General features: G+C 40.1%; 1 protein-coding gene across 3 annotated transcripts in view; it reads right to left on the minus strand.

Moving 5' to 3' along the window:
* Window positions 1-14,522, minus strand: part of LOC117879912 (graves disease carrier protein-like) — a 66,793-nt gene that overhangs the window by 3,262 nt on the left and 49,009 nt on the right. For all 3 annotated transcript variants that reach the window (XM_034775456.1, XM_034775455.1, XM_034775457.1), the window contains 10 exons: window positions 13,538-13,765; window positions 12,676-12,792; window positions 12,469-12,578; window positions 10,733-10,842; window positions 9,735-9,959; window positions 7,506-7,699; window positions 7,317-7,406; window positions 7,024-7,225; window positions 1,411-1,500; window positions 651-833 (listed from right to left, as the gene is read on the minus strand). In XM_034775456.1, coding sequence (XP_034631347.1) covers window positions 651-833; window positions 1,411-1,500; window positions 7,024-7,225; window positions 7,317-7,406; window positions 7,506-7,699; window positions 9,735-9,959; window positions 10,733-10,842; window positions 12,469-12,578; window positions 12,676-12,792; window positions 13,538-13,765 — 1,549 coding nt within the window. The remainder of the gene's footprint in view (window positions 1-650; window positions 834-1,410; window positions 1,501-7,023; window positions 7,226-7,316; window positions 7,407-7,505; window positions 7,700-9,734; window positions 9,960-10,732; window positions 10,843-12,468; window positions 12,579-12,675; window positions 12,793-13,537; window positions 13,766-14,522) is intronic.

A 14,522-nucleotide genomic window follows, 5' to 3' on the forward strand; every position in this document is an offset into this window, starting at 1 on the left:
AATGAAAAGTGTAGACGTACAACCCATCTTCAATTTTTTAAATGTCAAGGAGGTTGCTTATATTTCTTAAAAGGAACATGTCAAATTTAGTTCCAAATTATGTTTCTATAAGATGCATTAAAAAATGTAGCCAACATAAATAATCCATTATTATTTTAATTCTAATATAACATTGTTAATCACTCTTAAGTTTTTCCAACCCAAACATTAAAACAATATGCTAGAGGAGGAGAAAAAAAATCAAAGTGGTTAGAAACACGAAAAGGTTAAACTCACTAATTTATTTTCATTATTCAAGTGCGAGAACAAAGCCAAACAGTATGAATTAACTAATTTCAAATTTAAAATATTTCATTTTAAAATATAAGCATGCTATCAAAGTGTTGAGCAAATTGTTGATTCTATACAAACAATTAAAAATGGCATTTTAACAAAAATATCCTTAATCAGTCTATATTACTTTGTAAATGCCAACTAACCACTCAGTTTTTCCAGTGTAAGTGCAATTGTTATAGATGTAATTATGACTAAAATATATTCATGCATGTTCAGTAAAAAGTATTCAGGTCTTATTTTAAGGATTTCAGTTAATGGTAGTCTTAACTTTGTGAAATGTCTTTGAATCATTTAGTTGAATATAGTCCACTCACATTTCCATCATTGTTATTCCTAACAAATGATACTATTATGATACTTTTGTCTCTTCCTTGGTATTTGTCCACAGTATTTACTTCCACTGTACTGATACATGAGCTTTTCATCAAGTCAGTGATTATCTTTAACTGATGTCTGTATGGAGATACGATACCAATATCTGAAGCTTTACAGCCAGCCTTAACAGAAAGAAAAAGCAAAAAAGAGTGATTTGAAAACATGACAGTGTAGTTGGTTGTAGAACAGACCCCAAACTAAGAGACCCTCTAGGAACTCCCAATTCTACAGAATATGACAAATCATTTAGCAAAGGATGTCTAAGCACAGTTATTAGTTAAAATCAGGCCCCAAGCTTTGGCCTTCCCTGGCACTTGGGGGGGGGGGGTTCCTCAAAGTCCTCATTTCTCCCTCTACTTCATACTTTAAATAAATCCCTTGTAGCTGATTGTCCTTCAGAAGGCTGAACATAGCTCTCACCAGAGTATGTCAGTCAATGTCACTCCCAGTTCGCTCTAGAAGTCACTGAAGAGGAAAGAGGCACTTCCCCATTCCTTCAAGGACCGAACATGCTGCCTCAATGCACTCTAGGCCCAGCCAGGCTCGGGTCAGAAGACAAAATGAGATCCTGAAATTCTAACCCCTGCATCGGACTGCCATTCAATCAGCCTTCAGTTTACTCTTTGAGGTTCCAGTTCATTCTTGTTAAAGTACAATTATTTTGCCCTCCCTCCAAACATCATATTAAAAGAAAGATACCTTAATAAAGAAGGAGGTGAGGAAGAATACTAGTTTGGCTTCTGTCATGTTACTTACACCACCTTTTTCTGCCTGTTCTGGTGCTGGAACCTGTATAAAAAGTCAAATGACTATCGTATGCACAAGTTATATTTTGTTCAGTAATTCAATGAAATTTATTACATTCGCTCATGTAAAACTACTAATATTCAAATAGCACCTTTCATCCTAAAACCACAAAGCAATTTATCCAGGAGGCTATCACTGTTTTACAGCTGGGAAACTGAAGCACAAAGTGGCTTGTCCAAATGTCACAGAAAATGAAAATTCTCTCTTATCTGTGACTTTTCATTCTAGGAACCTCCATGTCAGTCTTCACAGTGGGGATTCTGTCTCCATGGTAACTGGAGGCAGACCATTTTTGTTTTTAAACTGAACCTGGTCTTAGGACTACCCCTCAGGAAGAACTCTCCAGAATAATAGTATTTTTCAGCTTTAGAAATAAAATTTGTAAGTACTCTTCAACTGAAACCACTTGCAACAGAGTTTTGACAATGGAAAGTTTCTTACCTCATTACTTCCTTTCCTCTAGCAATGTCTCACACAATTCTGTGATACTTGGGCTGTTCCCCTACTTTTTACAGTTTTGGAAATTGTTCAGCCCATACTGGTCATGCCCCCCTTCTCCAGGTGCCAACCAGAAACGTCATTCCAAAGCTGCGTAGAAACTCTTAGCACATAATCATCAACAATAACCTTAATGCCAAGCAGTGAACTATGTACAGTAGGCTACCTCCTTCACAAACTAGACAAAATAAATGTTGCCCCTTGGCTACAGAAGTCATATCAGCGACGGCAGAATTGGAAGAGATGCTGCTAGCAAAAAGATAACTCGGTAAAGAGTTTTTTGATTTCGTAGCCCAGCATCTCCCACAATTTTGTGATGCTTGTAAAGTAACTAGTAAGGGAAAGACTAAGAAAGACTGAAATATAGACGTCTCCCCTTGAAAGTAAAATGGCAAGTTATTTTTGGATCACTGCATACAGCACCTTCCTTCCAAAGGAGGCCTCTGAAGAGGGGGGGAGGGATAGCTCAGTGGTTTGAGCATTGGCCTGCTAAACCCAGGGTTGTGAGTTCAATCCTTAAGGGGGCCACTTAGTGATCTGGGGCAAAAATCAGTACTTGGTCCTGCTAGTGAAGGCAGGGGGCTGGACTCTATGACCTTTCAAGGTCCCTTCCAGTTCTAGGAGATAGGATATCTCCATTAATTTAATTTAATTTAAATTTAAAGAGGATATAAAGTTAGTCTTAAAAAGGTGTTTGATAAAGGTGTTGATAAAACATCATGTTGCTGTCCTGCAAGTTTGCTCAGTTGAGACACATGTCATTCTGCCCAAGAGGTTGCTAGAGATCATAAAAGAATTAAAACCCACCTTTTCAAGAACAGGTTTACCTGGTGCCTTTTGTGTCACCACAACGCATAACAACTTAATCCATCTGGCCAGGAATAGTTTGGATACCTGAAGGCCTTGGAACTCCAGATGAAAGAACATGAACAAAGAGCCTGATCTTCTCAACGATTCAATGCACCTGAGGGCAGAACTTTGGTGTTCTAAGTAAATCCAGATTATACCACACCTTTTCTGTTTTGGACAAAAATGATGAGAAGCTCATTTCCTGACACATCTAGAATTAAAAGAGGAATTCACCTTTGATAAGAAAAATTCTGCAGTCCTTAAAACCACCTTGTTATCATGGGGGACACAGTATGGTTCCTGAGTTGCCAACTCCAAGACATCTAGCAGACATGCTAGCAACCAAGAAGCAAGGTTTCTTAAACTAAAAAGGCCTAACAGCTAACAGTTCAAATGGATAGCCATTAGGGATTTTAGCATCAGTGGTAAATCCCACCTTGGAAAGCTTGGTTTGTCTACAGGTTTAGCCAGTTTGACTGCTCTGAGAAATCTTGCAGCCTGCAAACTTTCAGCTGAGGAGCCCAAGGATGCAGTGTGTTAAGACACTGCTTAAATCTGACAGCTAATGTTCTACAGTGTTAGGCAACAATCCCTTGTTCAGACTGTTCTGAAGGAAATCCAGAATATGTGAAATTCCAGGGTCCTTGGGATTTCTATCTGCTTGGCACCATGAGCCAACCCATGCCCAGATGGAGCAGCCCTTTAGCATTGAAGTCCACACGGAAGGCCAGTACAGTCCTGATTCACCTTGGAGGAAAACAGGGTGCACGTAATGCTTTCCTCTCAATAGCTCTGTCGTCACATGGAGACAACTTGAGCTTGAATAGAGAATGGAACCTTGGTGAAGGATTTGTGGACTCACTGGTTGATACAGTGGGGTTGGGTTCCAATGCCAAGTCTCCAAATCTGAAAACTATTATCTGCTTGGCAAGTGTGGAGCTAGAACTATCAACTTTGCTTCCTTTCATTTTATCATCTCAATCACCCTTTCTGCAAGCAGAAGTTGTGGGAATGCATAAAGAAAGCGCTTCAGCCACCTGTGTGAAAGAACATCTGTGCCTAGCGATCTGTAAATCGTTTGCCTTGCGAAATACAGTGTCAAGCTTTCTGTTCCCGGTGAAAGATCCACAGATGTAAGATCATGTGTAAGACTTCTGGATTTGTTTGGAGTGGCCATCTGCTATCCAAATGCATAAATACAGACTGGGTTGCTGATCTGCATGCCAATGTCCCTGGCTGAAAACCTCATTTAGTTGCAGATGGCTTAGCGAACACAAGCAGTTACCAGGGACAATCTCTTAAGGCTAGTCCTTAACTCAGGATGATCCTGGTCATCCAGGGCCTTTAGATAGTCTAGTCAGGCCACTGCACCTCTTGCAAAACAGGAAGCATCCATGGATGCTCAAACCAGCTAAGAAAATCAAAGACTACTCCTAAGAGTGGTCTCTACCTTTGGTATTTCTGATCAATACTGTAAAACATGCACCAGTCAAAAAAAATGCTAAGTACATATTTTGCTTGTATGCTTTCCCTTATCAAGGTGGTCCCATTCATCTCTGGTTACATCTTCAAAAAGAAGGATGCATGGGAATTTCCTTTCTCAGGCGGGGATTTCCCTGGCAGGTATTCACCCTTTGAATTCTCATCTAATACCTCATCTGGTTGGAGCTGTACAGAAGACGGCATTTTCCTGCACACAGTAGCAAATTCGTCTTGGGGAAAAAACCTTGGCTGATCAGGCCTTTCTGCATTGAAGTTGCAGCTCCTCAGGGTCAGATAGCTATGAATAGGAGGGGAATAATTCACCCTCGGAAGAGACTGTAAATGCTCCCTCAATATAGATGGCTGCTTTTATTTAGCCTTATGTTTCCAAGGCAGCTCTCCCATTGCCTGAGGGGCAGCAGGTGTGTGTCACAGGGAAGGTGCTTTGCAAGCAGCCCCAGGTACCTGAGGCCACCAGGCTGCCAATTACCTGATCCAGGAAAGGAGAAGTTTACTACTCCTGAAAACATACTAAAAAATCAAAGTTAGCAAAGGAATTGGTCAGCAGCAAAGCAAACCACTACTAACTGCTGCCACAGAAATGAGAATTCTGGAGGCATGGACAACACAGGCTACACTGTGATGCTGAACCATTTCCAGAACTGTAGAAGGTAGGGGAACAGCCCCAATTTCACAGAGTTGTGGGAGACACTAGACTGCATAAATGAAATTTAGGAATTTAATAGAGGAAAGACTTCTTCCTTTCAAACTACTTGACAAGCAAGCAACAGACAGGAAAAAACAACCCTGGATAGAAAGCAGTAAACCTGCACTTGGAGGGTCGGGGGGGAGAGAGAAGAGGATTTGATAAACTCCTGTACAATTAAAAAGGAACTCAACCACCTTGCCATGGACCTTGACCACATACCATCTGGAAGCAGAGTTTCAGCAGCCTTCTATGACATTTATGAAGAGGGAAGGAGAGGTGCTGTACCTTCACACCCTCCTCAGAAAGCCACAACAAAAACAAAAAATACACTTTAATAGTTAAGAAAATCCTCAAAGCTAATGAAGAAATTGAGATACACTTAGTTAAATCTTTCTGGCAGGCAGCCAGCCACAGAAGGGAGCATGGACAAGCTCCCGTGAAAATGCTACAAAGGGAGACCTGGAGTCTGCTGTCTGTGCTGCTTGGAGGCTGGGAATTCTGGAGAGTTCTTGGAGGGGGCAGTCGACCAAGCCCTGGCTCAGAGGAAAGATCTGTACTACCTTCCGTTTGCCATGCAAAGCCATTGTAGAGCTATGTAGAAGGAACTAAAAATCAGTTTTAGAGAGGAGAAACGCTAACTTCCTCAACTCCCAATCACCTGCTCTAACCACTACACCATGCTGCCTCCCTTACAGGACTTAGGCTATGCCTACAGTGCACTTTCGTCAGTAAAACTTTTGTCGCTCAGGGGTGTGGAAAAAAAATAATAATAAAAAAACAAAACAAAACAAAAAACAAAAACAAAACACACATCCTGACCGACAAAAGTTTTACTGATGAAAAGCGCCAGTGTGGACAGCTCTGTCGGTGGGGGATGCTCTCCAACTGACAAAGCTTCCACCCACCCCTCATTGGGAGTGGTTTTATTTTATTGGCAGGAGCGCTCTCTCCTGCTGACAAAGAGTGGCTACACTGCATACCTTACAGTGGCGTGGCTGTGCCGCTGTAAGGTTTGCAGTGTAGACATAGCTTTAGGCAGTGTCGTATAGTGGATAGAGCACAAAGTTCTCTGCCCACAACATTCATCCTCCTCCCACAACCATTGAAGTGCTCCAATCCAGCCTCCTTCCTTCCCTCGAGATAATTCCAGCTCCAGCCCCACGAATGATCATCATACATTCCGAAAGTAATTCACTCCCTCCCGCAAGTTAGCTTCCAGCCCATAGTCAGGTACAGAACAGCAAGGCAGATTATATAGGGTGTACAATCCCAAGAGAAAGATTTTGTGAAGAATTCCCTACAACCAGTGTCACAAGCTGCCTTGCTGCAGGAAACATTCATCCTAAGCAACTCGTATCTGCCCCATGGAAAACCTTCAGAAACAGTTTCCTAATGGTTAGAAAGGGATACTATTTGGTTACACATTCAGAACTTCCAATCATGTTACTCATGTTGCATTCTTGTAACTGAGTGCAGAATTTGGCTCAATATTAATGAAGTTAGTACATTTCAAGAAAAACACATTTAGAATTTTTCATAACGTTAAAGATGCTGGATGCAAAACATTTCAAAACAGCCAATGCTCAGACTTCTGAATTGACTTTTTGCCTGCTTACCATGAAGTGTGGTGCTTATAGCAGTAGCTGTACAGTATAAGCAAACAACGAGGATGAGAATGTCTCTTGGCTAAATTATTTCAGTTAATGCAGCATTTGAAGTTCGGAACACTTTGTATACAACTGGAAGAGACTTTTTTTTTTTTTTTTTTTTTTTTTTAAAGACAACATACTGTTGCCTATACTCTATAAGTTGTACAAGTTTGATAAGGAAAAGCCATGAGAATTTTAAACTTTAAACAATTAACTATATTGCAAATATGGTCTACAAACATTAAAATAAAAATAATACACAGTATTTTGAAGGCAGCATAGCGTGAAGATAAATGGAAGTATGCAAGCAAAGTTTACCTTCTCTGTGTTAAGAAAACACACAGGATTGTTTGGCTCAAGTGTTTCTTTCATCCATGTTTCTGAAGAATCTGCAAATAATTCCAGCTCCAGCGTCAAGTTTTTTAAGTTTGGCAGGATAACAGTGGCTTTGGACACTTTCTCTGAGCCACATTCCAATTTGCCTTCATACACCAACTTATTACTTAGTGACATAATTTTACTATGGAGTTTAAAAACAAAAGCAGTTTTAAGTCTTATAGATTGAAATTTACATTAAAAAAATCACTAGTAACTGAAATAGTTTTAAATACCTATTCATTCTGTACTGCACAGTTAACTGGACAACAGCATTCTTGTTTTGTTCCAGTCTCTTAAACAAGCTTTCACTCATGCCAAGATCTCTGTTAAAAAATATCAGATGCGTAAGTCAGTGCCTTGAAAGTCCACTTGTTGCCCCAACACCACACACGTTGCGTTTTTCCAATAGCATTTTATCTTACCTTGCTTCTGTGTTGTGTACAAGTGGAGGTAGCTGTTGATGGTCCCCCACCAGCACAAACCTATGTGAATAGAACAGTGGACCCAGGCAGATTGGCTGGCTTATTTGAGAAGCCTCATCCACTATGCAGAAGTCAAACAGTTTCCGAGCAAAAATTGGATGGTTTACTCCCATGCACGTTGTTGCAACTACTGGCTGAAAATTTGGACATATTTTACAGATCAAAAGGTATTTTCTTCCCTTTTCCCATTTCATATTTTAAATACAATTTATACATTAATAAGTCTGATCTCTAATCAAATAAAAGCTACATTTTTTAAAAAACCCATTAACCCTTAATACTGGGAGTCTGAGTTTTACATAGCCCTTAAACACCTTATAATCTAAAAACTTTACAATATATTGATTTACAAACAAAACAAAAGTAGTTCTGGAATACAGAGATTAGCATCCAGTTCAGGATTCATTCCTGCTAAGTGTTTAGGATTCTATTTTTAAATTTAATTAAACAAATATGGAGCTTGTGAATGGTGCTGGACTGACTGCCCTCGAGACTGGTGTCTGTGACAGAGACCACTTGGTGTTAACTGGCAGGAGGCACAGGACTGCATTGGTTGTACAGGTTCCCCTGGGACAGATATCTGCATAATAGTTCACCAAAGGGTGGCATGTGAGATCTTTTGTTGAGAAAGTTGATTGTCATAATAATTGAAAAATATATGTATGGCTAATACTTAAGAAGTTTGATATCTATCCTGAAAACGATGCTCTTAAAGTTGTAGAGCTAGGCAGGTCACCAGGCAGTGACTATCTCAGAGATATTCCCTTCAGGCAGAAGATGATGGACATCCATCTCCCTGTCTGGCCACTTGTGTATTATATACCTACAATACACTGTATGCCTATTTGCATACTGAGCAAGATGCGCATTGAGATATTGTGAATTTTACAAGAGGAAATAGACAGGAAGAAAAACAGCAAGGGGGTGTCCTGCTTATGAATCAAGACAAAAGATTGATCCCGTATAACTTAGTGTCTTGGATTGCACTCCAAATTTTTCACCTAGGAGACAAACTTACAACAGGATTGTCTCATGAAACAAGGGTCACAGCCAGCTGGCTATGTAACGCTGCAAGGATTTTGGGTGAGCAATACTCTATTAGACATGAGACTTGTTAATCAAGTCTAGGCTCAGAATGTGTGTTATTTTTTGTAAGTAACCATTTGTTTCCAAAATTTCTACTTCCTATTACTTGAATTGCTATGCTTTGTGAAATAAACAGATTTACCATGAAATCAAACGTAAGTGCTGTTAGTTAAGCCCAGCAGTAATCTGAGGTAGAACTGGTAAATTGGGATGTACTTTTTCTTTGGAATATGCTGCAAGTGTCCAATGGACCAGGGGCTGAACATTCCAAGGACACACTCGGAGGGCTTGAGTGTGCCTATTGCTAATCTACAGAATGATAGTGGGGCCTATGGGGCCTAGAGGGGAGTGTTTCTGTTGCCAGTGGCTGGTGGGGGGGTGGCAGGGGTGCTGACGCATGACAGGCACAAACAAGACTTCTTCACACTAAGGACAGGTGGCAGCAAAGTGCATCAACTCTGGGTACCTCCAGGAAGTCCCTGTTCTCTGGATTAAAGACATATATGGTGATGGTAGTGCAATCTTCCTCACCCCAACTGAAGTGATCAAAGGTAAAAATGTAAGTAAACTTCCCATACCAATTTAGTCCTCTGCTTCGCTGCAGAGCCTACCAACAAGACAACTAACAGAGTTTTTTGTGATGTAGACACTTCCTGTAAGTTCTCTGGGGCAATGACAGTCTTAGTGGTGAGTGAGTACGAGTGTGTATTTATTATCATTTTATGAGTCTAGCACAATGGGGCCTCAGTCAAAGATCTTCAGGCACTATTATTATACAAATAGAACATCAAATAGAAGTGAACGATGACAAACCAGCTCATTTCACACAAGCAAAAGAAATGCAAAAAAAAATCTCACACACCTCACCACAACCCACACATCCGACTCAGATGGTAACCTGATTCACAATAGACAATGGCCAAACTTGAATTGATGACAGAAATTGAGGATCTCTTTTCTGATCACTGAGGCACCCAGACCCTTCTGAGGTAAGTTTTGTCTCTGTACAGCATTTGTAATAGATACACTAATTTATACTGTCCTAAATATGTTGCAGGACTACTGAACATTTATTTTTCTTACTTGATTGTTATAGAGTTCCTCCAAATGAGTTATAGATTTAATTGATTTGGATCTGCAAATTTCTTCCTCTGTAAACTTCCGTATATCTGGATGAACCTTCTGAGCTCGCCCCAAGCGCAAAAATCCTACTTTGAACCTGACTAACTTCAGCAGGATATTGTCAACAGCAGTGTGTGTAAAACTTGTCAGCAGAACACTGAAGCCACAGGCATAAAGAATTCTTACCTAAAATAGGAGAGTAGCAAGGAGAGAGAAAAGAAAAACCCAGATATTAGCTTGAATATAGGAATCAGTAATTCCTTTCTTAAAAGGATAATTAGTCTACATTTTTCTGAATTGGTGTTGGACCTAGGAAGCCAAAAAGTCATATGAGGGGACAAGATTCCCAAGCAGGCCCTTGTCTACACTGGGATTTTACCCACCAATGTAAACCCCCTGTCTCTTACCAGTGCAGCACAATTTGTATGGGGTAAGCTTCACCAGGTTAAATCAGGCCAACATTAGGAGTTTTCACTAGTGCAGCTACACCAGCACTTAATATCCCAGGGCAGACAAACCTTGGGTTCTCACACCAGATCTACTGCTAATGAAGTGCTTGTTTCCAAACCTCAGATCTACTTCAAACTTGGAAGATTTTATTGTAGTCTGGTGCCAAAGGATTGTAACAGCATTAAAACATTGTAAATTGATCAATATGTCATCACCCACTTCCAGGATGGGACTGGTGGATGGGATTTAATAAATAAATACATAAATAAAAAAAAAAAAAAAAACACACACCACTTGACACCAAAGGATACATTTTGTCATTCTACTAGTGCTAATGTTCTTTATCGTAAAGCTGGCTCCATATTTATTTCAATGTAAATGACAGAAAGCTGTCCTGTATAAATCTCAATTGTGAAGAGGATGCTTCACATACAGCTTATTTGATGCTTGCCCTCCAAGCTTTTAAATTAACAATTTACTTCTAACATTAGGTCACATTATGGTCTTACTAGAGCACATATTGTAGTAGTTTTTCCTGTTCCAGGCATACCCACGATGAGCGTGTAATCTTTTGAAAGTAGCACTTGTTTCATTGCCTGTTTCTGAGGCTTATTCAGACCTTTAGTTAGAAAAAGAAAAAAGTTAAATATTTGTAGTTAATCCTATATGCAACCTGAACTGCTAGTTCTCCCCACTAAAAAATCATAACAAAAAGATAACTTGTTTACTGGTGCATAATTTTTGATAACACTATAAATGGTATCTAAAGACTTTATTTAAAAATACTGAAATGTAGATAAGAAGGTATTCATTGTCTATCCTGGCTCCAGAAGAACTACATTAATCTTAATAGCTTATGATTTGTTCCTCCCTTTCTTCCTCTACACAGGATCTCAAATACGGGTTTCCATTTTGTTGAACAAGAGTGACATGTATGCATTGCTTCTAGGGGAGATAAAAAGATGCAGGCAAGAGCATCTTGCTATTTAAGAGAAACATTAGAACAGAGTTCATTTTCCCAGTAGAGAACAGATGCAAGTTACCCAGCCTAGGTTAAGCCCAGATAAAACTCAGGCTTTGTCTAAACTGGAATTTCGTCAGCAAAACCTTTGTTGTTCAGGGGTGTTAAAAAAAACAGAAAAACCCTCGAATGACAAGAGTTTTACCAACGAAAAGCGCTGGTGTGAACCACGCTTTGTCAGCGGGAGTGCCTGCTGACAAAGCCACTGCCGCCGGTGGTTGTGTTGGTTTTTTGTTTGTTTTTTTTGTCGTCAGCAAGAGAGTTTTCTCCTTCCAACTAACAACTACACTGTGCACCTTTTAGCGGCACAGTCGTGTCGCTAAAAGCAAGGTAGTATAGACAAAGCCTCAGTTGAAACAGATAAGCAGGAAGAAATGTTTAAACTAATAGGTAGGTGTTGCAAGTGCACTTTCTACTAGAAGTCATTATCTTTAACCTTTAACAGTGTGTTTTGCATTCTTAGAGTCATTCTTTACCCATTACTACTTCTGAATTCTCAAGTACACACAGCTCTTCTTCCTTCTGTTCCCCCTACCCCTTTTGCTGCCAGCCAGGAGGCTGTACCCATTCCTATCTGATGCAGACCTTAACACAATAATCAAAATTTTAGCCTCTAGACTAGTTTACTACAAGTTACTGTATCTAGGGCTACCCTGAAAAACACCTGGACACTACAGATGGAGGGGGAAGAGAAGAGAGACTGCTACAAGTACATAACGCTATCTCAGTGTTTCACAGTGGCTACATACTTGCTTCCAGTGTTGGTTAGGATCTAGAAAGCCTCAGGTGATTTGGGGCCAAGTTATCTGACAGATTCTCTCTCTGCCCCTCCTCCCCCCCATGGAAGTTAAAATTTACAGGATCAATTTTGTTTGTTCTCACAGTTACACTATGGGCTAGTAAAAGGGTGTTTTTAGTGAAAGGTAACTCTCTCTTGAACCTGCTCCCTCCAATAGTCTGCAAGAGGAAGAAATTAAAGCGCTTAAATGTGCACCTTTTTACTAGTTTAGGACTAATTTAATACTAGAAATAAGGGCAAGTTTGAATTGCTCAGATCTGAATCTTAAAGTGGAAAGGCTCACACTTTATTGATGCAAGGTGTCAGGTGCTTTGTAATTGATGTATATATTTCTAAACAGATTAATTATGTCAGTCAATGGATATGAGAAGTCCTACAAAAATAAAGAAACATTTAAGCTGCTATTATGAGTTAAATATGTGTACCCTTTAAAATGTTTGCAACTGTTTCCTTTGCTTCAGGAGGAAGAACAGAGCTCAAGTGCTGGATAAACAGTGGTTTGTGGAAGTCAATTATTAAGTTACGAAGCTTTTCACTAGGGAGAAAAAAAAAGGAATTAGACAAAATTACTATCAGTGAGAACATTTATACAATTACTAAACAATATTTGAAAACAATTCAATTCTACAAACCTGGCAGAAGAATTCTCCATCAGTTTAGAAAGATTTCTTAGGGGGGCATCAATACCAGAAATTCCTTCTTCATGATCTAGCCTAAATATAGTGTCCTTAGGGAGTTTAGATAAGTTCCTGAAAGACATAATAGGAATAATAAGCAGGAATATAATTGCCTTTGCTTCCACGTCTGCTTATTGCTTATAGACCTCCTATGGCATTGTTGTCAGTGATGTTGCCTGACGTATGCAGGCAGCCTGAAACAATAGCTCCAAGAAGGAATAAACTACCCCTATTCATGTCAGCAAGGTGAGAACTCTGAAGCCTGATAATTTAAAACAGCAGTGGTATCCATTTCACTGTGATGAAAGCATTCAAGCAGGGATGCTAGAACTAGGAGTACTGGAGGTGTGGCAGCACCTTCTGGCTTGAAGTGGTTTCCATCATATATAGGGTTTATAGTTTCATTCAATGGCTTTCAGCACCCCCCCCCCCCATTATAAGAGTTATTTCAACACCACTGCATTCAAGAAAGAAAAGGGATGATATAGTATAAAGATCCACAGAGTCTATGAATAGCATCTTTATTTTGTTGTCACAAATAGATGGAGCTTGGCAACATGCCATAATATTTTGCTTATTAGCTAACAGCCTAGGTAATTGGTGGACAACTCCCTGGGGGGGGGGGTGGAGGCACAACACACACACACACACACACAGGTTCTCAGGCCTAGCCCAAGTTTTGCTATTTGAATTCACTGTGGGGCTTTTGTTTTTTATGATGGTGGGCATTAAAAAAAAAAAGTGCTTAATTTTAAGATTGTAAAAAAAGCACTCACATACTTCCTTTCTAACAGCCATATTTTTCTGTTTATATTACCTGTCCAATAAACAGGAAACTGTTGTCACATTGACCTCTTTAACATAGCCAGCAGACAAGCCAAGTAATGTCTTCTCTCCACTCACAACAACTCTATCTCCTACCAACAGGTTTGTTCCAGGCATGGTACCATTTTTACGCTGGAAATAATGTAGATATTGTCCTTCAGAAGCTTCCTGCACATGTTCGACTCTGATCATATTTCCAATGCAGTCTCCAGCCTTTTCTCTATGAACACATTAAAAATAAAAGTGTAAGCTGCCTTAAGTAATTTTCTAGAAGTCGGTTTTTATCAGTTTAAGATTTAATAGTAATTCATTGTAGTGTCTTACAGTAGTTTTGTTTGACCATATTGGCTGTCTTTTTCTGCCCAAGACAAATGTACTAGCTACGTTCCAAAGCCTTGATCAATTCAAGACTGGATATCTTTCTAAAATATATATTCTAGCTCAACCATAAGTTATGGGATTGAAGCAGGAATTAATTGGTGATATTATATGGTGTGTGTTATTCAGGTCAGTCTAGATCATAATGGTCTCTTCTAGCCTTAAAAAAAAAAAAAAAAAAAAAAAAAAACACACCCTACCATCTATGAATACTACATTTCTATCCTACCTGTAGCAGGGTGGACACCTGCTCCTTCCTGGAAGGAGCTAAGATAGCCCAGGGAGCAGGCAGTGTGAAGGCTGAGCTGATTGGGGGAAGTGGCAGCAGTTGGGGCTATACCCCAAACAGATTCAGCAGGTCCTATAAAGGCAAGGACCCAGGAGCTCAGACACAGTCTCTCTCTGCACTTAGAGAGAGAAGGGCCTGACTGCAGGGAGCAGAGATAGGGTACCTGAGTGGAGCAGGGCTGGGGAAAGGCTGAGGAGCTGGGGAGCTCCAGCCTGAAAAGCCCCAGGCTGCAGCCTAGCCTAAGGCCAACAGGTACTGGGGGTTGCAGAGGGCAGCCCAGGGCTAGGCCAAGGCAGCAGGTCTAAACCCC

The sequence above is a fragment of the Trachemys scripta genome, chromosome 7 (genome assembly GCF_013100865.1).
Source record: "Trachemys scripta elegans isolate TJP31775 chromosome 7, CAS_Tse_1.0, whole genome shotgun sequence".
Lineage (NCBI taxonomy): Eukaryota > Metazoa > Chordata > Testudines > Emydidae > Trachemys > Trachemys scripta.